This window comes from Solanum verrucosum, unplaced genomic scaffold (assembly GCF_900185275.1).
Source record: "Solanum verrucosum unplaced genomic scaffold, falcon-dt-bn FXZP01000103.1, whole genome shotgun sequence".
Taxonomy (NCBI): domain Eukaryota; kingdom Viridiplantae; phylum Streptophyta; class Magnoliopsida; order Solanales; family Solanaceae; genus Solanum; species Solanum verrucosum.
Window position 1 is genome coordinate 1,975,081 of NW_026020048.1, and position 25,636 is coordinate 2,000,716.

General features: G+C 27.1%; 1 protein-coding gene, 1 long non-coding RNA gene and 1 pseudogene across 2 annotated transcripts; 2 read left to right on the top strand and 1 right to left on the bottom strand.

Moving 5' to 3' along the window:
• Positions 1-1,545: 1,545 nt before the first annotated feature.
• LOC125822978 (F-box protein At1g61340-like) lies at positions 1,546-2,307 on the bottom strand. Its single transcript, XM_049502434.1, has 3 exons — positions 2,102-2,307; positions 1,910-1,984; positions 1,546-1,803 (listed from the first exon to the last, which is right to left on the bottom strand). The coding sequence occupies exons 1-3, from the start codon at positions 2,285-2,287 to the stop codon at positions 1,546-1,548; spliced, it is 519 nt and encodes a 172-aa protein (XP_049358391.1). The 5' UTR covers positions 2,288-2,307.
• Positions 2,308-8,587: 6,280 nt separating this feature from the next.
• LOC125822979 (B3 domain-containing protein REM8-like) lies at positions 8,588-19,195 on the top strand (annotated as a pseudogene).
• A 1,022-nt stretch (positions 19,196-20,217) lies between these two features.
• LOC125822644 (uncharacterized) lies at positions 20,218-22,916 on the top strand. The gene is made up of 3 exons (XR_007442657.1): positions 20,218-20,269; positions 22,384-22,440; positions 22,887-22,916. It is a non-coding gene; the product is annotated as an uncharacterized LOC125822644 (long non-coding RNA).
• The last annotated feature ends 2,720 nt before the right edge of the window (positions 22,917-25,636 follow it).

Here is a 25,636-nt window from a genome sequence, read left to right on the forward strand (position 1 = left end):
AACCTATGTCCTAAGAGCAAAAAAAAGTTTCTAATCTTATGTTGAGCGGATTAATTATAGAAATACTACACAATTGATCATGCCTTAACTTAATTCCTACTAAACTTATATTGTGAGATATAAAAGTTCAGAGAACTTACTTCGAGCAAATTAGGTCATAAATAAGTATATTTGATGTGCACTTTTTTAAATGAGTCAAAATATAAAGACCACCCTAAAATAATGACAAATCATGCAAATACTTTAGTTGAATTTGCGTGTTGTAAGATCTATTAAACGAGAAAGTGTTGCCTATCAAACTTTATATACATTATTTTGGAGGTGAGAGTGAGCCAAATCTGCAATCTTTAATTAAGAATACAGTTAAAACTAATAGTAATTTCATAAGTGGAGAGTCTGGAAGGATAGAGTGTCAGCAGACCTTATCAATACCTTGTAGAGATAAAAGCATTATTTTTAATAGACCCTCAACTTAAAATAAAGCATTCAAACAACTAGGAAAAGAAAATGCATAAGTGCAACGAAATAATGTGAAATAAGAATAAAACGCAACATATAAAGAAAAGAACAATAATAACAACAAATAATGTGATAATCGAAACACGTGCACACTAAAAAAAAAAAAGTGATCATCGCAATCAAAAAAAAAAAATTAAAAGAAAAAAGTGATCATCGAAATAAAATAATAATAATAAAAAACTAATATTGCTGCTAAAATAGAATATCAAAGTACAATGACAGTTAAACCTTTCTAGTCAATCTTCATTGTATCTTCAAAACAATGATTCTCCATAATTGGATATAACCTTATTTAATTTTCTAGTCAAGGTACCTTTTAAAAAGAAAATTATTTCCTCTCATTAAAATCTGTAATAGCTACATTTTAAAAAAAAATTATTTCCTCAAACATTCCAGTTTCTTGGATTTTCATTTAAAATTATGAAATGTCTTCTTCTAGTTAAATTCTCTTTAATTTCTTCCTTTAAAATATGAGATTATTTAAGTGTTCTGGGGTGCTAACTTATTTTTGTAGATGCATTAAGTTACAATAGTGCAAGAGTAACTTAAATTTATGTCAATACAACAAATTTATGGTAAAGTATCTTTGTGAGTTGCTAACACCCCCTTTATAAAAAAAAAGATCGTTTTGTATTCATAATTCAATCATTACTAAAGTATTTAACGTTTTTATGATTTCAGATAAATACTCACCATCTCTAATATTAATAATAAAAACCCATCACTATACACTTGATTAATTGAACACATTCTTCCCCATAATTTACCAAATACACATAACATCACAAAATTATAAAGCAACTTACAAGTTTTAATTGAATGTGGAAAGACAATTCTCATTTAATTTACTAAATGATACTATAGCTATGTACAACCTAATTCTTATGACATTAGAAGCGCCACAAAAAAGGCCTTCAAACAGAATCCCCAAAAATCATCTTCAATGAAAGGATTGAAGAAATAACACTAACAAATATTTCTCCTAGAGACTAAAAAGCCTATATGATTTCTACAACAACAATACCTCTAAAACTCAGCATTCATCGGCATATATGACTCTCTTTGCAGCCAATTATCATCATCATCGTCTTCTGATGCAAACAAGGCAACAGAAATATCATCCATTTTCTTCTTGCTTAACTTCAACTTTCGAACTTTCAATTGCCTCGGAGCATTTGGTGCTTCAACATCATTAAATTCACCCAAATCCTCGATTGCATTCTTGAAACTAACCGTCTTTCTTGGTGTTGCATACTCAAAATGCAACCTTTTTGCAATCACAGCCTGTTCATTCCACCAAAAGAACCATTATAACTACAAATGTAATTATTGTATTAAATTCAATTCCTTTTCTGTTTTGTGCTTCGTTTTTCAAAAAACCCTAACTTACCGCCTCTCGAATTGCCCTTGATACACGAAACAGCCTCTTCAAATCATCATGATCAACTCCACACACTATCCTAATCTGCCAAATTAATTAGGTAAAATTATAACAGTGAACAGAGCAAAATAAGCTCATTGAAAAAGCATCTTCCCACCATTAACATCAACAATTACAATACACTCTAATAGAATTACTTACCAAAATATCTTGAGGCAAATCTTCAATTGGAGACTTGTCATAATTAAAAAGCGAATTATGACTGCACACTTTCTTCATATGTATTGTAGAACTGAAATCAACATCCAGTATAACTCTCTTCCTCCCAAACGAACTACTTCTCACTAGCCCCGACCCGTAACTTCCACATTTTTTCCCCAATGCCATTTCCCTTCCTCTTAATCAAAATCAAATTCGCAAAACCTGATTATTATTTTTTACAACAAAACCAATCAGAATTACCCAAATCCAACAAAACTCTTGAAATATAGTAATTAATTTTAGCAATTGCGAATCAATATACCTTGAAATGAAGCCCTAATTTGCGCCGCCCGATTGAAATAACGTATATTCTTCTGAACAAATGAAACCGCCTTTCTACTTTCTTTCAAGTTGTAAACCAACTTCCTTATATACACATGTCCTTTTTTCAAAATAAATAATAAATACTTTAATTGAATCTTGCCTAGAAGCCACTCGAATTCTCCCATTAAAATATCTCTTGGGGTTTGTGTTTTTGAATCTAATCAAGAGGGAAAGAAGAAAACTAGCCGTTTGAAAAGGACACGTGGCAGTACAGGAATGGTTGAAGGAGAGAGAAAAGGTAGTTTGGATGACGAGGGAGTGTTGGTCGGTTCCATGTCAGCAGGTCAGTAACTTATCTAACACGTTCGACGTTCTTAGACGTCTTCAGTGGATATTACTATTATCACCTGACACGTGGTTTTGATTGAATGAGATGCTTACACGTCATTGAATGTACAGATAAACGGTGAGGATTTGTTGACAAGTACATAGAAATAATTTTTAGTGAATGGTCTACTAGATCCTTCTTAGAGAAGTAGTCTTAAAAGGCGGTTGTTACTGTTTTAACTCTTTATCGGTGCACCCTTAGTTAGAAGAGATTTCTAATTTATGTCTTAGATATGAAGAAAATTTTGTGATTCGGAAGGACTCTAATATGGACTTCAGTTATCAGTGTCAGACATCGAGTGAGAAATAAAAAAAATTATCCCCTCAATCTTAATTTATGTGACACTTTTCATTTTTTGAGATTCAAACAGTTTAAGTTTGATCAGAAATTTGCGCATGAAATCTTCAATTTTTTTGAAATGAAATTTATATATTTGTAAACTACGTAAAAAGTATTATAAGTCACAATAATTGATAATTCAAAATATTTAAAAAATCTATCAAAAAATTTACGATCAAAAATAGATTTATTTGAATGTCAAAATCTGAGATAAAATGAAACGGAGGGAGTATGACAGAGGTGGAGAACAGGGTCAAAACAAGGTCAACGCATTTACGAGTTGTAATTTTTTTGTATTGTTTGAAAATTTTAAGGAGTCGTGTAAAGATAATTGGAGGATTTTTTTTTAAAATTTTTAGATAAGGATGGTAAGAACATATAGTTATCCTTATGTTATTGGATATGCATTATCTAGTTGGAAGCCTTTTGTAAATAGTTTTTTCTTCTTAATAAAATAAAATAAAAGTAAGGTTTATGTATGTTATATCTGACTTAAACCTTATTTATAGAAATATATAGAATCTGTTGTTGTTGTTTTGGTAAAGCATATATTTTTGTAGGTTGTGTATCAATTGGTTTGATTTGATTGTGAAGTTTATTAGTTCAACTTATTGGTTATCGATTTGTAGAGATGTTAATCTGGAATAGTATCATTAATATATTCGTTTGTCGGTTATTGATTGTTATCGGTTCGGTTTAACCGTTAAGCTTTGACAAAAAAAAATTATGGAGGTGACAAATCAAATAAATCATGCACATGAGTTCACAAATTACATCTTTTAAAAAACAACCAGTTTTACATTGTTGAATAATCAAGAGTTTGAGACAAACAGAAATAAAAATAGGAACTAACCTTAAGTCAAGGCGTTCATATATATAAATGGTATAAAACTATAAATATAGTTATTTAATTTATTATCGGGTTATCAGTTAAACCATTAAGAAAAAACCTCAAATCGTTAAGATTAGATAACCTAATAACAAAAAAAATCAAAACCGTTATCAAAACTGCTACACTAATAGACCATTACTAATAAAATAATAATTTTTTTCGATTCGAATTATCGATTTCGATTCGATTTTCAACCGCCTGTTGGTTAGATATTATATTCTTCAGCTACACAAACTGATTTGGTTTATAAATTGTTCGGTATTAGAATACATGGAAGTTGTTGGTTTAATATTAATGCAGGTCGCCTATAAGTAAAATGTAGTCTTTAATTTTACCACACAAACTCGTTCTCTCATAAATGTTGTCCAAGTAGCTCCAAAATACTAAATTTAGAATGAAGATAATTTAACACTGAATAAATTTATATAAAGTAGATGAAATAAAGGCTATCCTTCAAATTCAACCATCGCACACTCCAAAATTTAAAGCTAAGGTTTCATTTTTTAAAATGTCCTCTTGCCTCAATTATTCTTGAAAATTTAGTTCTGCTCAAACTCTTTATGAACTTCATAATTTAGTACTTATAAGCCTGAAAAAACAACTTTCTCCACCACTATAATTATCGACTTCTCCAACTAAAATAACATACATATCAACGTGATCAAAATTTCGGTATATTATCTAAAAGGTGTCAAAATTACTAGGTGATTTTTTAAAAGATTCTCAAGAATCTTTAAGATAAGAATACATCTCACTCATAAGAACATAAGAATGCTCTATTTATCCTTTAGCCCGTCGAACACACAATCAATATAGTGAAACTGAAATGTCTAACCAACCAAGTTGAGTGCACGTTTATGTCAAGGAGTGATATTTTGTAATATATATGTTGGTGTGACATCTTAATATTAATAAAAATATATTATAAGTCACATTATATATCATGTTATGTCTATTTGTGGACATTATATTTGTGCTTCTTTACTCATCAATTGTGGAAGAAAGTGGTCATAGTTTTTAGTAACTTATGTAACCACCAACTCTTCATTTCACTCATTATTCTATCTTTATGTCTTGTACTTATGTAACATTTGAGTCATTCATTTGACAAATTTACTATCCACTATCTTCCTATTTATTGGAAGAAAGAATTCATCACCTATAAATAGTGTGGTCTTCCTTTGTGTTAGGAAGAAGTAGAAGAATGAAGAGATGCACAAGAAAATATAGAGTGAAAAAGATGAATAGTATTATATTGTGTATATTGAGTTAATGTAGTGAAAGAGAGAGTTGAGACAAAGAAAATATTCTAAGTCTTCAACTATATTCACTATACAAAGAGAGTAATTATATTTTGAAGGAAGGTGTTCTTGTTGTGGAGCTTTGGACTCAATCCAAAGTTGTTTGAGTTGTACGACGTTATTGGGTTGTTGTATCATGGAGGGGACAAGTCAAGAGTGATGTTGCTGGATCGGTGTAGATTATGCCGCAATGAGCTTGAATCTCCTTAAAGAGAGCGAGTTTATTCATTTTTGTTCATTTTATTTCAACTGTAATTTATATTAGTTGTGGTATATTACACCAACAATTTTAAGGAGGCTCATGTTTGTTACAGTTTGAAAGAGTTCAGATATCAAGATAGGGATATTAAAAAAAGTATAACTTTTTAATATTTTTCATACATAATAATCGTCGGAAATTCATCTATTCAATGTAGAAAATTGAAATAACTCACAACACAAGATAAAATTTGTCAAATAAGCATAGTTAGATAATCAACAAAACAAACAAACAAACTCATCATATCAATGCACAATAAATAAAAAATTACGTAAAAAATAAATGATTAAATTTGAATTTATATCGCAATTACGCATAAATATGAATAAAATAAATTATATGTCAATCATTATTTTAAAATTATAATTGAAAATTGATATCTCAATTTAGAAAAATATAAAGGTGACTGATGTAATACTTCACTTTGGCCAGAATTCTTATTTGTCTTTTTGTCAATTTTACATTTTTTTTTCTTTATTTTGTTTTTTTTAAAAAAAATTAAAATAAATAAATAAATATATTTATATATATTATCCTTATTTAGAAGTGGGACTTGGAAAGGACTAACACAACATCAAACACTTGTACTACAAGTAATGAAAATTGTACATTTAGAAGTGGGAGTTGGAAAGGACTAACACAGCATCAAACACTTGTACTACAAGTAATGAAAATTGTACCATAAACTTGGGCCCCATTTTATTTCTTTGTTTGCTTAGTATATACTATATAGTATAAAGTCATAATTATAAATTTCTCTGTCCTTTGTCTGATTGAAAAGGTGTCAACTTTCTACTTCTGGAAAGTTCCCTTTGGAATACGTAACGTACTGTCCTCCCTACAAAATCAAATAATTAACATCTATATAGAGAGCCTATAATTATCCTTATCACGTCGGTTTAAGTTTTGAGTATGAACTTTTTTTTTAATAAGGAGCATTTTTTGTCAAATGAGGCTTTACGCGGCTCATATTTAAAATAATTGAGCTTTAATATTGATATTGAATATTAGTCGTAAAACAAATTACAATATTTTTCTTATATTATCCTTGTGAGTTATTATTTTTGAAAAAATATATTTGACCGATATAGAAAAACTAGGTGAATAATTTATATTCATGATTAAATTAATTAATCAAAATAAATTAATTCATATTCATTAATGAAAAAGCTGACCTAAAAAAATTAAATAAAAATAAAATAGTAAACATACTTAATTTCTTAATATTTTTAAAATAAAAAAATTGTGACATATAAATAGGAACAGAAAAGGAGTATATATCATTTTTTCTAAAAATATACAGCACATCACATATTTTTAAATTAAGGAGACAGTTTAGCCTGGGGCTAGAGCTATTAGTTATTTTAACTTTTCTTATATAAAATAATGCATTTTCTTAGAATTTATACTTTCTTCGTTCTTAATTACGTGTTCATTTTTAAATTGGTACACCTATTAAAAAAAAAATTGACAGAGTGAGTTTACTATTTTACCCTTATTAATTATGAAATAGATGAATTAAAAACTTAAGAGTTTCAAGAAGTTCTACATTTGTCAAAGTATTAATTGATGGTATAATAGGTAAAAAAATTATACTTTCTTGATTTGTCAAAATGGAGAAGTAATTAAAGACAACTAAAAATGAAAAAGTGGATAAATAATTAGGGACAAAGAAAGTATTAAAGTATTAGTTATGTAAATCTTTTAATTGCTTATCGAATAATGTACTAGATGTGTTGGATTTTATACCAGGTAGAAAAATAATATTAATATTATAACATATTTAATGTATAAATAACTTAACTCTTGATCAAATGTCGAACGATCAATTATTAATTTTACACGCCATTCAAAGAGATAAACTCTGCTCTTCTTAATCTAATACTAATAACTTTTTCTTCTCTTCTTAATCTAATAATAACTTTTTATTTTATGAATTTAAGTTTGATTAGACATGAAGAAATTTAAGAAAATAAGAAAAAACAATCAAATTTGTAATTTTAAATTTTAAATATGTAGTATAATAAATAAAACACGTTTTGTAGTACAACAAAAAAATTTAATATTCTTAATAAAAAAAGTTAGTTTCACCATGGCACACAATATAGGATAAAATATTTATCAATAAAAATATCATCTACGTTCTTTAGCTTTGTAAAAGAAAAATATCTTGGGAGGAATTGTATTACTAATACACAATATAATATATAACTAATTATATATAAATTAAAAATAATACTAAATAAGATATTTTATGTGACTTACATTCATTTTTGGTTAGTCTAAAAAAGAATGACACATTTTCATATTAAATAACAATTTAACTATAAAATGTTTATTTTATCCTTAATGAAATGATTTACAGTCACACAAATTTCTAACATTCATTTTGGACCACAAATTTTAAAAATCTTCCTTTCTTTCTTAAATTCCGTGCTGAGTCAAACCACCTCACATAAAATAAGACGGAGGAAATGATATTTTTTTACTATGCTCTACCATCTAATATGAGACGGAAAAAGTAACTTAAAATAAAACGAGCAGGGAAGAGGAAGAGTCACTAAACATGGTAACATTTTATTGCAATAATATTGATGTACACCATTATTTATTAGCATTGGATGACACAGTCCTCTCAGAATATGAAAAGCAACTTGCCTATTATTATTATATATATATATTCTCCGTTTTAAATTATTTGTCTAATTTTTAATTTAACATAAAATTTAAGGAAATTAGACATTAAATTTAAGATAAATAAAATATACAAAAATATTTTTAAATCTAATAATTTTAAATATATCAGGTGATAAAATAGATTAAAAAATTGCTTAAAAGAAAAAGACATACTTCTTATAAAGAATTAAAAATGAAAATAAGACAGATAAATTATAAATCGGAGTGAATACTTCTATTAATAATAACTTTCCCTTCGACTAAATTCATTCATTTTTTTTCTAAGGAAAAACAAAAAAGAACACACATGAAAGTCCCTCCCAATAAACCTCATTTTTTCAAACCAATTCTACCAGGATTCAAAAATGGACTTGTAAGTAGTAATTCTTTAAATATATTATCTCTTATGAATAATTTATTTTAATTTAAATTACTAATATTTATTTGTTATGTTGTAGAAAATTCCTATAGGTTTCTTGAAGTATTTGAAGAGACATGATCAATATGAACATGCAATATTGAGAAGGAAGGGTAAAAAATGGTTAGTGAAAGTGAATGATCGACGATTAGAAAAGGGTAATTGGAAAGAGTTTGTACAGGAATATGATTTGCAATTAGGAGATTTGTTGATTTTCAAATATGAAGGAGATATGGAATTTGAAGTTTCCATCTTTGATTCAAGTCATTGTGAAGAGAATACGTAGAGTATCTTTACGAGGACAAGGAAGAGGAAGAGGAAGAGGAAGGGACTACTCATGATGACAAGTCTTTTGGTCAACCTCATTTTGAATGCATTGTTAGACCATATTGCCTTTCGAAAGGTTTTATGGTAAGTCTCAAAATTACTCTTTTAAGAATTTTTAGGCTAAAGTAATACCATATGAATTATTTTGTGTAAGTAGTATTACTTTGTTATGAGCGGAGCTAACTTGGGACTAGGGGTTTATCTGAACTTTTACGGATGGAAAATTATATTATTTATATATCATATATTGAAATTATTTTTTATCTATATAGAATAAATGTTGAACCCTTATAATTTGAAGAATATGGACTGTTTGTTTGCACTTATAATATACACCATTTCAGATACTGCCTCAACAATTTGCAATTGCAAATGGTCTCACCAACAAGAAGTGTGCGTTGATTGTAAGAGATGAAAGACAAAGGTCGTGGAATTTAAAGCTAAGTTCCAGCAATAGTCGAACTCGAGTTTATATTGGAGATGGATGGCGTAAATTTGCTGAGGAAAACTTTTTAAAGGAAGGAGACCGTTTAATGTTTGAGATTGTTACTAATGGAGAAACACCAATATGGAAATTTCGAGTTGTTACTCATGGAGAAACTCCAATGAAGAAGTCTCAAGGCAAGTTCAACTTTTTATTTTCCATGTTTAGCCATTTTTGCCTGAATTTTATGCATACATGTATTACTGAACTTTTAAATATGTGGTATTTGAAGTTAAATTTGACAATATTAATTTTAAACTAAATATTTGAAATTTCATATTATTAAAGTTCTAACTTTTATCTCAGATGAGGATGAGGACGAGTACGAGGATAAAGATGAGACTACTTATGACAAGTCTTTTGGTCAACCTCATTTTGAATGCATTATTAGACAATATTGTCTTTCGAAAGGTTTTATGGTAAGTCTCAAAATTACAATTTAAGATTTTTTAGGCTAAAGCAATATATACCATAGGAATTATTTTGTGCAAGTAGTTTACTCCGTCATGAGTTCAGTTAGTTTGGGGCTAGAGGTTTATTCAAATTTCTGTCAGTGGAAAATTACATTATTTATATATGACTGGAATTACTTTCTATCTATAATACTCTTATTTAGAAATGGGAGTTTGGAGGACCAACATTGCACTAAAGAGTTGGACTAAAAGCTATAGAAATTGTACATTGAGGCTCACCAAAAAGATGAACTATTCTTTTTTTTTTACTTTCCATTCTCCCCTTTTACTCTCTTTAGTTTATCTTTCATCTTAAATTTTTCATAGATTTTTAAAGTATTTTGAATTATTAATTATTATGAATTATAATGTTTTGATTTTTACGTAGTTTACAAATATATAAATTTCATTTTAAAAAAATTGAAGATATCATACGCAAATTTATGGTCAAACTTAAACTATTTGATTTTTGAGAAATAAAATGTGTCACATAAAATGGGACAGACGAAGGATAACTCTCAATTAAATTTATTTCACTTTTTAGTTTCCATTTTTAACATAATTTTTGAAGTTGGAATTCTTTAGTAGACCCATTTAAATTTGATTTTTTTGTTTAAAATTAGAGAACTTGGCCGCACTTCGCACGATCATTAAAATTAAATATTTTTGATTAATTTTATATTTACTTTGTTGTTTAATCGTAAGATTATTATTTGTTTTAATAATATGAAGATTGTGAAAAAAATAAAGCTTCACAAATTTTACATCTATTAAATGAGGAAGAATATATTTTTTATCAAATAAGTTAAAATATATTTGCTAATAACAAATTCTTCCATTGCATGAAGTTGATCCTTTAATATATAATATATATTCCGGTGTACCATTTTCCTTAAATGTGTAAGAAATATCTCATAATGTCAAATAACACTGTAATACTCCCTCTGTCCCTAATTACTTGTCCATTTTTAAATTGACACATTTATTAAGAAATCAATTAATGACATAGTGAGTTTATCATTTTACCCCTATTAATTATGAAGTAGATAAAAAGTTCTGCAATTTTCAAAGTACTCATTTAATTGAGGGAATAATAGGTAAAAAAAAATGTTCTTTCTTGATTTGTCAAAATGGACAAGTAATTAGAGACAACTATAAAATGAAAAGTGAACAAGTAATTAGGGACAGAGGGAGTACTAAAAAAATGCATCAGCAAATGAAATTTATATTAAAAATATATTGAATGATGACGTAATGATACCTTAATAGAATTTCGTATCCATTTAAAAAATATTAAAAAATTCACCCTTTCAATTTCGTTATATTTTCTTATTTAGTAGAAGAATCATCATTTATTATATTCTACTCCACCTTAATTGTACCATCAGAGTTTTAAGAATAAACATTAAATTGTATATCGAAATAAAAAATAATTGAAAAATAACAGAAAAAATAATAATAGTATATGAAAATTAAAATAAGGTGCAAGAAAAGCCTTTTCACGATAATTTCTTAAAATATATTGATAACAATTAAAATGAAGCTGTTATTTTATCTTTAAAATTAAGTTTGATTGAATTGAATTAGTACAATGAGAAAAAATATTAAACTAATAACTTTTTAATGTTATTAAATGCATTTTCTTTTTAATTGAGTAGTAGAATAAAAGTTTCGAATTAAGATATTAAAATAATATCTTACTCTCTCCTTAATTATTATGGTATTGCAAACATTTATTTTCCTTAAATGGTGATTCATTTTTCATTTACAGTTATATCCAATTAATTTCTAATGTATTGAATGTGGTTATGGGATATTGAAATAATATCTTTATCTTTCCTTAATCATAATAAAATTATAATTTAACATTTATTTTTCTGAAATGATAATTTTGTTTTAATTCCTAAAACATATTGTTTACTATATTGAATGTAATTATAATAAAACATATTGTATTTAGTATGAAAGAAGAACTCAAAAATTGGAGAAATTAGATAAATAGTAATCTTAGCTTCTAAGAAATGTCACATCATCATTTACATATCCAACTTTATATATATAAAAGAGTTAAAAAAGAAAAAATAAGTGATTTAAGAAAATTATATAAATAACAATAGTGATCAGATGAAGATTACGAAAAAACGTCAAATAAATTAGTAGTATTGATGATGATAAAAGTTAAATAAATCATTTTTTTCTATTATTTAAATTTTTAACATAAAATTTCCAATCTTTTAAAATAAAAATAAAAATTGAGGCAATAATTATTTTAAAGAAAAAAATATAACCAAAATTGTCAGAAAAAATTGATAAAAATAAATAAATATCTATTACTAAGAATGGTGTCACTACATTTTCTATTTTAACTTTATTGTTAATGGATAGAAACTTTTAGAAGAAGAAATGATTCAAAAATTTAAAAATAATGATTCCTTAAATGGTGATTACTTTTCCATTTACAGCTTTTCAATTAATTTCTAATGTATTATATATGGTTATGGATATTGAAATAATAATTTTATCTTTCCTTAATCATAATAAATTATATTTTAACCTTTGTTTTTGTGAAATGATAATTTTCTTTTCATTCGTACAACATATTTATTAATATATTAAATGTAATTATAATAAAACATGTTGTATTTAGTATGACAAAAGAATTCAAAATTTTAAAAAATTAAATAAATAATAATCCTAACGTCTAAGAAATGTCACAAATATATATATATATATATATATATATATATCTAAGAAAATGATATAAATTACATTAATGATGAAATGAATATTAAGAAAAGAAGTAAAACAAATTAATAATAATATTAATGATGATAGGAGTTAAATAAATCATTTTTTATTTTTTTGTAAATTTTCAATATAAATTTTTCAGTCTTTTAAAATTAGAAATTGCTAAAAAAATTAAACTAAAACTAAAAATCGAGGCAACAATTATTTTAAGGAAAAAATAACAAAAAATGTCAGAAACATTGATAAGAATAAATAAGTATTTATTGCTAAGAAGGTGTCACCCCACATTTTCTATTTTAGTTTTATTATTACATATAGATAGAAACTTTAAGATGAAGAATGATCCAAAAAATTTTAAAATAACAAATCAATTATGTAAAAATACATGTGTAATTCTTATAAAGTTATAATAACTAATTTTCAAATGAATAATTAAATGAAAGAAAAAAAGGTAATTAAGAAAATAATATAAATAACACTAATTATGAGATTAATAGCATTGATGAGGAAAGGAACTAACTATGATCATCTTTCTAAATTCATTTTTAAGAAAATATATATAAACTTTAATTAAAGATAAATAAGAAAAAAAAACTTTAAAGATACAAAAAATCAAGACAAAATAAAAGAAGAAAGAAATTAGAAGAATAATGAGGTTGAAAGAAATAATATCTAATTTTCTCTCTTTTCAAATCACAAAATAAATTTTGCTTGTTCTCCTCCTAATTTGATACGAATTCCATAAATATAATGATTTTTTCTCCAAATAATTCTTCTTACCCTTTGAAACACTAATCAGCCTTCTTATAAATTGTCAACCAGAATGAATTTTCTCCCCTTGTAGGAGGAATAAACATTTTTTCAAAATGTCTTTTATTTTGAAAAGAACTTTTTGTTACATAATTTCTTTCTTTACATCAATGTCTTCACAAGAATCATGAGATATTCTCTCTTTCTCTTTTGTTAAAAAAGTCACATGACCTAGAAATTTGATGGACATCTTAGCGACAGAAGTTGATACCATATATTGATCATCATCGTCAGAAGAAGAAGAGCCAAAGTGAAGAAATTTGTTCTTATTTGTTACAAATGGTCAACTATTTTATTTTATTTTATAGGCTAAATAATTATAAACAATTATGAAAAATGAATAGTTTTTATCTTTTCATTTTCCATTTTCATTTACTTAAATCTATATTAGTGTATTGGATGTTATAAAGGGCATAATTAATCGGGTATGATATAAATACTCTTTAAAACAAATACAAATAAGAAATACAAAACAAAGATAAAATGACAAAAAAAAGAGAAAAAAGATGAATAGAAATACTGGTCATAGAGAGATGTCACATCAAATTGTCTATATTCAACTTTATATATACATATATAGGTTCATGCCCTTAGATATTATTTTATTACTTTAGCTAGCATCGATATTTTTGTAAATCTGATATCTACTTTGGAACATTTTATAATGTGGCATAGGCTGACAATTTATTATAATACTAATATCAATATCATAAAGATATATATATATATATATATATATCATTTAAAAAATATATAAAAAGTATTATAAATTGTAATAATTAACCGCTTTATTTTTTTAAAATCATATAATTAATTTGATTTACACTCCAAAATTCATAGGTGTCACATAATTTAGACATTAATTCTTCATTACTTAATATATGTAATTATATCAATGACATATAAATTGAAATAAAAAAATTACATATTTTATTTGAAAATCACGTAATAGTACTATAAGGTATAATAATTAACAACTTAACATATTTTAAAATTTTAGTTGACTCTCCAAATTCCATATGTCTCATGTAATTGAGACAGAGAAAAACATATATTGGTTTAAAATTAATAAAAATATTATAAATTATAATAATTAACTTAAAATTGATAAAAAAATCCTTTAAAAAAATTTAGTTGGCTCTCCAAATTCAATCGGTATTACAATAATTAAAACATAGAAATTAACATAGATTGGACTCCTGCTAACATTTATGTTTCCTTTTTAAAAAAATTTTCTTTTATACTTTATATAAATAAATTTTTTATATAAAAAGTATTATAAATCATAATAATTAATAGCTTAAAATATTTGAAAACATATAAAAAGTTTTTGTTAACTTTCAAAATTTCATCTATACCACATAAATTGGGAGAAATATAGATATATAGATATTTTAAGTTGCTAATGATTGTGAGTTATAGTACGTTTTATGTCATTTTCATATATATTACACGCTTTGTCCTGATTTATGTGATACAAATGAAATTTCAAAAGTCAATGAATTTTTTATAAGTTTTTTTTTTTTAAATTAACTTGTTATTTATTGTGATTTATAATATATTTACGTAAAACATACTCTAAATAAAAATAATTAGCAACTTAAAATATATAAAAACATACTAAAAAATTGATTAACTTCAAAGTTCATATGTACCACATAAATTAAAACAGAAACAGTAACATATATTGGGCCCCGTGCTGGCACGGGGTCCCATATCTAATATATATATATATACTAGTTACAGTAGCCCGTGCTAGCACGGGCCCAACATATATTTTTATTTTTTATTTTAATTTATGTGACATTAATAAAATTTTAACGGTCAAACAATTTTTTTGTATGTTCTTTAAATTTTAAGTTGTTGATTATTGTGGTTAATAATACTTTATATGTAATTTTCAATATTCTCTTTGTCCCAATTTATGTGTCATTTATAGAATTTCGGAAGTCAAGCAAATTTTGTATATGTCTTTTAGATTTTGAAGTAATATAATTATTATGAGTTATAGTACATTTTACGTATATGTTACTTTTTTTATCCCGAACTATGTGACATTAGTAGAATTTTGAGAGTTGATCAAATTTTTTGTATGTCCTTTAAATTTTGAAGTTGCTAATTATTGTGTGATTTGTAATACGTTTCATGTTATTTCAAATAATTTATGTTATTTCCTCTATCCTAATTTATATGGCACTAATAGATTTTGAGCTTCAACCAAATTTTATAGATGTCTTTATAATATTTTAGGGTTTAATTACCTCTTTTTGATTTTTAATCCATTAGTATGCTTTCTTCACAATTATCAGTAGAGCTATCTTAAATGGTGATGTGACGCTCTCTATGACCTTCATTGTCATTTTTCTTTTTTCTCCTTTTTTGAATTTTTCTCAATTATATTATTTTTAAAGTTATTTTCATAACTCACACTTCTCCATCTTCATAAATTATACTTTTAATTAGTATTAATAATATTCATAACTTTCAAACCTTTTATATTCATAACCCCAAAAAATTCAATTTTACATTAAATGAAAATATTCAATGCCTTTCTTTCTTTGGAGAGAAATGACATTAAATTAAAATGTTTGCCTCAATATGCTTAAGATGCTAGAATTCTTAAAGTTCATTTTAACCTTACGTATTCTTTTGTTGGAATAGCTTTCTTTTTATTTTGTATGTAGTTTGTTGATGATTTTAAAGATTTTTTTCTTTTTTCTTTTTGTTAATCTTATTAGAACTTTTGTTATATATGTTGTATGTTGTTTAATATATTGATAGATTTTTAGGATTTTTTTTATTCTTCTTTATGTTAATCTTATTTGAACTTTTATTGTATTAAGTAAAAAGTATTCTAATTAATTCTACTAAAGATTAACTAATTGAATGCTGAGAGAAATTAATTAATGTGAGAAAAGTACTGAAAGAAAGACTTAATCCTACTCCATCCGTCCAATAATTATTGTCTATTATACTATTTTGGAATGTCCTACAATACTTGTGCACTTTATGAAATCAATGGATAGTTTACCCCTTATCATTATCTAAATTGCTAATTATTGTTGTATGATTTGTAATATCTTTTACACAATTTTCAAATAATAAAGGTTATTTCTTCTTTCTCAATTTATGTGGTACTAATAAAATTTCGAGATTCAATCAATTTTTTTTGCCTTTAAAATATTCTATAGTTAATTATTGTAAATTATTGTACTTTCTAAGTAATTTTCAAATAATATATTATTTCATTTGTCCAATTTATGTGTCACCGATAAAATTTGAAGAGTTAATAAGATCTTTTACATATTTTTATATCTTTTGAATATTTAAGTAAATAATTATTGTGATTTATAATATTTTATACAATTATTTAAAAAAAATTAAACAACAAACAAAACAAATTCATCATAGGAAAATTACCAAAGCATCCTTCAATACATCAATAATGGGTCCCACTTTTTGTTTAAAAAATATGCATATTAGGAGGATATTTTTGTCCAAAGTGGAAATAGAATAAGTATAAAGCATTAAAGTCTTTTAAAATTTTAAATTTTTAATTCTTTTTGTATGATTTGTAATACTTTTACGTCATTTTCAAATAATAGAGGTCATCCCTTCTTTCTCAATTTATGTAGTACTAAAAAAAAAATTGAGATTCAATCAATTTTTTTTGTCTTTGAAATATTTTTAGCTGTTAATTACTGTAATTTATAGTACTTTCTAAGAAATTTTCAAATAATATATATTATTTCATTTGTCTCAATTTATGTGTCACCGGTAAAATTTGAAGAGTCAATCAGATCTTTTATATATTTTTATATCTTTTAAATATTTAAGTAATTAATTATCGTGATTCATAATATTTTATACAATTATTTAGTAGAGTAAAATAAATTTAAAAGAAACAAACAAAACGAATTCATCATAGGAAATTACCAAAGCATCCTTCAATACATCAATAATGGGTTCGACTTTTTGTTTTTAAGAAATTGCACATTCGAAGGATATTTTTGTCCAAAGTGAAAATATTGTGTAAAAAATGTGTATTTATTGTGATTTTGAATGTTTTGTGGGTTAATAAGACGCACACAAAGTTAAGGTGTTTTTTTGAAAATCTGGGACAGTTTCAAGTATCACTTAATGTTTTTTCTCAAAATCTAATAATCTTTTGTAAACTATGTGTCAGATCAAAATCAGATTAACAAATTCAAAAGGAATGAGTAATAAATAGCTCATACAATGACATATTTATTATTTAAAAGATGTACTTCTTTTGGTTGAAAGCTAACAAGATAGTTACAATGTAACTAAATACTATAAAAATCTTTGCATTGTGGCTTATTTTATATTATATATATATAGATATATATTACTATATATAATAAGTGAAAATATCTACTACTTAGCACATGACAAGTGTTGGATGATATGTACTTAGATAGTGTTGTACATTCTTCTTTTATGGTTGTACCTTTGAAATTTCTATTATTGGACAATTTGACAGCATTAATTACCTACCTCATTTGGGACTATTTATATATTACTACATATAATAAGTGGGAATATCTACTACTTAGCACATGACAAGTGTTGGATGATATGTACTTAGATAGTGTTGTACATTCTTCTTTTATGGTTGTAACTTTAAAATTTATATTATTGGACAATTTAACACCATTAATTACCTACCTCATTTGGGCCCATTTATATATTACTATATATAATAAGTGGAAATATCTACTACTTAGCACATGACAAGTGTTGGATGATATGTGCTTAGATAGTGTTGTACATTCTTTTTTTATGGTTATACCTTTAAAATTTATATTATTGGTCAATTTAACACCATTAATTACCTACCTCATTTGGGCCCATTTATTTATGTGCTATTCTTCTTATTTATGTGCTATTTTAATTATTTTTTTTTATAAAATATTGTCTAATTTACTTTTAACATAGTTATTATACCCACATTAATTATATATATAATGTAAAATAAAAAAGAAAAAGGAGAGAGAAGTGATTAAAGAAAAAGTAAAAACAAAAAAATAATGTTTTATACTCTTCCTTTTTATGTTACTTTTTCCTTTTTTCGTCTTTTTCTTCCTTTTAATTTCTAGTAGCAAGTTTACGGATCCGACTCCTCTCCATTTCCCTTCCCTCTATTTTCTCCAAGTTTTTGTTTGGATGTGAAACACATGGCATAGATAAAAATCAATGGCTAAAATTTAATAGATTAAAATAATATTCTAATTATGATTTAGATAATTAATATTTCATAAGAAAAATAATAATACCATAATCATAAGTCATAACAATATAATATCTTGTCCATAAATATATTAAAATAATATTCTAATATATTAAACATTACAGAAGTGATTGGCTGTTTGACGATTTGTGTTCATTAGTGTCTTTTTACGGATGTTATTATTATTTTGCGGTTCTATTTGTAATTGGGAAAACTAGTATGTTGCTGACTACTGTATGTAGGAGATGTTTTGATTATTTATTCTAGCTGAAGTTGGTTTTGGAACATACATATTGGTGCTTAGGTACTTTTAGCCCAGCTTATGGAGACAGTATATGCTTCCTTTTTGTTATATATTGTTGCAGCGTGTGTTGAGGATGTTCAAGAATTTGTTTTTACCCTTTGAGCGAGATGTGGAGCATTAAGCGAATGCTTGAGGCTATTTGGAGCTCAATTCAGTCATAGGGGTTATCTTGTATTATTTCACAAGGGTTGTTGAGGAGTTGGTTTTCAACGACCTCGAGGCTGGTGCCACCAAGGTACTCAAAGTTTCACTATTCTTTATGATTTTACTAGGTATTGAATAGAAAGATGTAGAGTCGTTCTTGAAGGCCTTACTCACACAACTTTTAAAAAATCAAGTAGTTTAATTATAAGAAGTTGTGATTTGTAGTAATTTGAGTGTAGACAGTCATTGGACAGATTTTTGTGAACGCCTTCGCTGGCCATTTTCCCTTTACATGGGCTAGACTTTTTTGACTTTTGGTTGTTTCTTAAAAGTGGAAAATTGTGCCATATAAGAGAAGGGGAAATTGTATGGTTCATCTATTAATCTGATTTTGTTAACGTTTTAAGGATCAATAAAGATGGGCTACTGATTACATCATAGTTAAGTGACTAACTTTGGCAATTCGTGCTTTCATGCAGTTTTAATCGTTTAGACTAATGCACCTGCAAATTTGTGTGTTGCTTGCACAAAAGGTATTGATCGAATTCTTATGTTTGTTTGCTATTTCTGATGATGAGGACATATGCTTTATATGAAAAGTGATACTATTTTTCTCCTCATAGTAAAATGCTCCATTCTAGAGACATAATTATGACTTGGTGGAGTTTAATTCCACATTGCTTTTGGTGGACAATGTGGAAGAGGAATAGTAGGAATTTCGAAGATACATTCAATTCCATTTACAAAGTTAAATGGAATAACCTGTTACCTTTGTCAAAAAAAAAAAAGAAGTTCAATGGAATTGCATTGTATGTCTATATTTTTGGTGTAACGAGATAGGAGTAGAGAGGATTCAGATCAACTTTTAGAATTCTTAGGATCCTTTTTGTATCTCTTTTTGTTATTCAAAGGTCTCTAGCATATCCTTAATGCTGAAGAATATAATGTTACCAATTCTAAAAAAGTGTAATGCTCCATGGTTTTTTTCTTGTCCATATCTGGAACCTTTGGCTTGGTGGACTACACAAATTATGAAGACATGAAGTATGCTGTAAGCAGGGCCGTCTTAACCACTAGGCCACTAAAGCCACCGCTTGGGGCCCCATATTTATGGGGGGGCCCATTTATAAAAAAAAAAGTACTTATATATATACTTAAAAAAATTATATTTACTTTTAATTTTTTTTTAAAAAAAAGGTGCAAGAAGTAAAAAAAAAAAAAAAACAGGTAAAAGTACCGTTAGTTTGATAGTTTTTAATTAAGGAATGGGTGGAACAATTTTTGGGAATACTAAACGTGCAAAAAAAAAAAAAAAAAAAGGTAAAGTGCTTTTAATTTTAATTAGGGTCTAAGGAAATGAACAATTTTTGGAATAATTTCCAGGAGTGAGAAATGATGCTTCCTTATTTATCTCCCAAGACTTTAACCATATATTATTATATACCTTAAAACTCATCTTTTTTATTCTCTATTTTATTATTTTTATTCTCAATATTGAACTCTCTCCTACAAAATCTTTTGATATACTATTGCTTACAAGTTTGAAGTTACAAAAGAACAAAAATTTACTTTTGGGTATTTTCAGCGCATTTCAAGAAGTGCAACCAGTAATCATTCTATTGAAGGAGTCAAGAAACACACCATTATTTCGATATTATTATATCAACTTATCAAATTCGTGAGTCAAGTTTTATTATTCTAACTTTATTTTATAGCTTTTCTTAAAAAATTGTTATTGTTGATATTCTTAGTTCATAAGCATATATATTCTTGTTTTAGTTATTATTACAATTTATTTAATTTAAATATGTCAACTAGAAAATATGATTCTAGTTTTACAGAAAGAGAGAAAAAGAGAAAACTAGAGGAATTAAATAAATCCCCAAAAAGGAGCCCTTGATAGATTTTTAACAAATAATAAAAATTCTAAATCAAAAAATATTGGAGGGTGTTCTTCAAATGAACAAGTCACTAACCGAATTGAGTTAGATGATAATAACATCCAAGAAGAAAATCTAGAAGAAGTTGGTGAAAAATGTGACATAGTTCCCTATAATTAAGAACTCCTAAGTAATTTAAATAGTTGCATCCATAAAAATATATATGACCCAAGTCAATGGAATAATACAGATACAAAATTGAGAGATCTATTAGTATAAAAGGGACCAATTAGAATGATTAATATAAATTTTCCAAAGGATAAACACTTACGATATTTTTCTACAACACACTATATTCAAAAATTGGCAAATGGAGAAAAACATGAAAGAAAATGGTTAATTTACTCTAAAGATTTGGATAAAGTTTTTTGTTTTTGTTGTAAATTATTTAGCATAAGATGAGAATTTAAAATAGCACTGTCTTAACCTTGAACTTTCTTTAACACATAGTAGTTATTTTGATATTAATGGTTTAGATTTATTTTTTGAATTAAAAGTGTTAAGAGAAATAATACAAGTAGAAAATAATGATCTAATGGAAATACTCAATCTAATAAAAAGACTTGATTCTTTTCCTAATGCATGTATTGCTTATAGAATAATGTTAACAATTCCTATAACCATTGCCTCAGCCGAAAGAAGTTTTTCGAAAATAAAATTGATAAAATCTTATCTAAGATAAACAATGTCTCAAGAGAGATTGAATGGATTAGCTATATTATCAATTGAAAAAGAATTACTAAAACAAATCGATTATAAAAACAGTAATTAATGAATTCGCATCTAAAAATGCTAGAAAAGTAGATTTTAAATAAAAGTATATAGAATGATTTTTTAAAATTTTTTTAGGGCCCCTCTCTATGATTTGGCTTTAGGCCCCCAATGTTGTTGAGTCGGCCCTGACCGTAAGTTTCTTATCTGCGTCATTATCTAATGGGTTTTAAACTCCATATTGCTATCTTCATTTTATTGAGGAGTTCGACCCTATCGCATAGGTGAGTTTCCTGAACTTTTGAGTTCCTTGGTTCATTAACCATTGGAAGTAATGGTTATTTGTCGTTTTTTATTAATATCCTCTGCAAGTAATTCATGTGTTTTGCAAGTTTCATTAATCATTGAATGTTTAAATCTGTAACTACTCCCTTGATGGTGGTAGTTTCTTATTTTATTCTTTCCCTTTGGAGAAGGACCAAGCTTGTGGTTAACATGCTTTCTTTTAATTCAGATAAGAAAACTTGATGATACTGAGTTCAGGAATCCTTGGACAAGAACCTGCATCCCTGTATTTGTTTATCCTTGTTTTTGTTTACACTCTTATTCAACCCAAACTGTTGGAAATACTTTAATTTTAAGTCAATGCTTAATCTCTCAGCATATTCACGTGGTATGGTGGTGATTTCCTGTTTTGGTGGGTGGTTTTTAATACTCTCTTAGTTCAATTTGTCTGTCTTACTATCTTTTTAGTTGGTTAAAAAAGAATGTATAACTCTTTAATTTAAACATCACACATGGCATGTTCGTTCAAGGCCACAGATTAAAGGACATTTTGGTACATTAGGATGCATGATTCAAAAGTCTTATGTATTGTGTTAAACTTCATGCCAAGTCAAATAAAAAGAAAACAAATTGAAACAGAGAGAGTAATGGATATCTAGGATTTTTACGATACAATTATCCAGTGAAACGTGTGTACTTCAGTAAGTATTAGCAAGAATTTTCGTTATATAGGTAAGAGAATACAAGGGCAGTCCTTCAAGAGTCGTAGCAGAACTCCAAGGGAAGAATTTTCGATCGCCTGTCATTGGCCAATCAAACATGTAGTTTGCACAGCGCTTGTTTGGGAAAATTGGGTCAAACGTGGTGCGTCCCAAAAAGGGATTGGGTGGCCTGGGGCTTGAGGCACATTAGCTCGGCTATGAGAATTTCACATTATTATATTGGTGTAGTGAAATCAAAAATAAATTTATTATAGTTTAATTTGTTAATTGACAAATAATTTTTAATAACAATTTTTAGTAAGGTAAATAAAAATACAGGATAGAAAAATAGTATTAAATTATTGAGAAGAAAAAACATACTATTTATGCCCCTTGCGTAAAAGTACGTTTTTTATTTTTTGGATTTACGGCTTCTTTAAAAATTTATAACTAATTTTACTCCGAGATTTTTTTAGTAATTTTACTAACTCTGTTATATTTCAAGAAGAATTTAGTTATTAGTGTAGTGAAATTAAAAATAAAATTATAGTTTAATTTGTTAATTGACAAATAATTTTTAAAAACTATTTCTAGTAAGGTAAATAATTTATACAGGATAGTAAAAAAAACTATCAAATGTTAAAAAAGTATATGAATAAAGTAGGTGAGTTATGCCCTTTGGAAGTTGGGCTGTTGAAATAAGGAAAGTCCAATCCGGATTTTAGAAGGGTAGTTTGGTCTTTTCCTTACCCTTTTATTTTAATTCATTTTTGGTAATTAGTTAGGGGTCTAAACTGATCTTAGTCAGTTTACGCTTTTGAAAAAAAAGTTAGGGTTTTGAGAGAAGAGAAAAAAAAGAGGAGAAAAAAGGAGAAATGAGAAGAACGTTCAAGATTCGTCAAGATCGTCGAGTTTGGCTTGTGGATTTCGTCGGGGGTGATCCCTACAAGGTATGTGAGATTACATAGCGTTGGGTTAATTCGCCCATGCACCAATCATGATTTATTTCAGCGAATTTAAGTTATTGAAAGCTTAGAAATTGAGTTCTTGATGGGTTTGTTAAAGTTTCATTAGATTCTTGTTTCGTTGAATTCGTTGAGGAGTTGTTTGATCATAATCTGTGATTTTATGTTCGATTTTGAGTAGAATCTGATGTACTTTGAACATTTAATAGATTCCAAGTGTTGGATAAAGGAACCCATGGAGTTTAGAGGGTTTAGAGCCAAAAAACGAAGAAGAAAATTTCGTCGGACGAAGTCCGGCACTGCCTCCACGTCGCGTAGCTGGTTCCCAAATTTGGGAATTTCTGTTTCGCGTCGCGAAGCTGTCACGGAGCGTTCTGCCTTAAAAGTCATTTTCGAAACTAAATTTTAAAAGCTTCTTCACGTCGCGGACCCATCTTCAAATATTTATTTTTGGTCTTTTTCTCATATTTAGCTATCTAAAATCATTCTTAAACATCATGAGATCTTTCCAATCACAAATCACAATCCTTAAATCTATAATGCAATTCAAGGACCAGTTAAGAGTCAAGTCAAAGAGCAGTTAAGATCAAAGTCAAGAGAAGTCAAGAGTCAAGTTAAGAGAAGTTCACAAAGTTTTCCAAAAGTCTTTTGCAAACGTTTTAACCTTGTTTTAAGACTTAAGTTTTGAGTTCAATAAAGAGTAAAGTTGAAGTTTATTTCTTCAAAAGTATAAGGGGACTAAGTATTCCCAAAGAGATTTAAACTGTTTTCACATTTATATAAGAACGGAAACTGAGATTTTCAAAGAGCCTTCGGGCTAGTTTTCAGAAAAGAGTAATCACTTTCTAAATGAAGTAAGAGGGGAAACTTTGATTTTCAAGATAGCCTTTGAGCTAAGTTTTTGAGCACTAATCTTAAATCACATAAAGAAATATGTTTTAAACATAAAGAGCTAGTATCATATTTTGGGAGTAGTATTGAGCACCGATATGGGGACGAGCTTGAGTTCAGATAACTCACGTCTCCATAAACCATGCAGCCATCATGGGTAGAAAAGGGTCATACTTTTTAGATGAATCATTTTCGCATAAACTAGTGGATCCACTTAGTAGTTCAGGTTTTATACCTTTGGCCGGGTATAGAATGCGTTGGCAGCGTGAGGTAGATCGATGTATCATCACTATAACTCTTAAGTGATGGCTGTCGGTTAGAGAAACTCCAACAACTGTAATTGCATAGTTCATCAAGGGGTTCTACTTAGTATGAATGGGGGTATGAGACTTCATTCATGCATTGAACAAGTAGACTTTGAGAGGGAGCATGGTATGTCTTTTATGATATTATGAGTTGACATCATATTTTAAACAATTTTTCTTTATATTGCACTTGTTTTAAACTACTTTATATTGAAATGAGTTCAGTTAGGTTGAGTTGAGTTGAGCCGAGCTGAGCCAGGTAAGTTCTTCAGTTCCTTTCAGATTTTTTTTAAGCCTATGTTGTTTTAGCATTCCAACTCGCATACTCGTACATTCAATGTATTGATGCCAGTTGGACTACATTGTATTATGATGCAGACGCAGGTAACTAAGATTGACATCCAGTGCATCGTTGATCCAGTGAGCAGTTCAGAGTCTGTTGGTGAGCCTCTTTGTATTACGAAGGTTCCCTTTTGTTTACTTTCAGTATTAGGCAATTCGCTAGGATGTCGTGGGACTGTCCCGACATCCATCTTAGTTGTTTTAGAGGCTTCATAGATAGTAAATCGGATGTTAGTTAATTCGTCATCATTTTGTTATTGACTTATGTTCATATTTGA

What these genes read in the sequence shown, in the direction of transcription:
- LOC125822978 (XM_049502434.1), bottom strand. Translation starts at nt 2,287, where the DNA reads ATGGCATTGGGGAAAAAATGTGGAAGTTACGGGTCGGGGCTAGTGAGA. An exon ending in ATTTGCCTCAAGATATTTTG is followed by an intron (nt 1,985 to 2,101) that starts GTAAGTAATTCT and finishes TTAATTTGGCAG; the next exon opens with ATTAGGATAGTGTGTGGAGT. An exon ending in CAAGGGCAATTCGAGAGGCG is followed by an intron (nt 1,804 to 1,909) that starts GTAAGTTAGGGT and finishes TGGAATGAACAG; the next exon opens with GCTGTGATTGCAAAAAGGTT.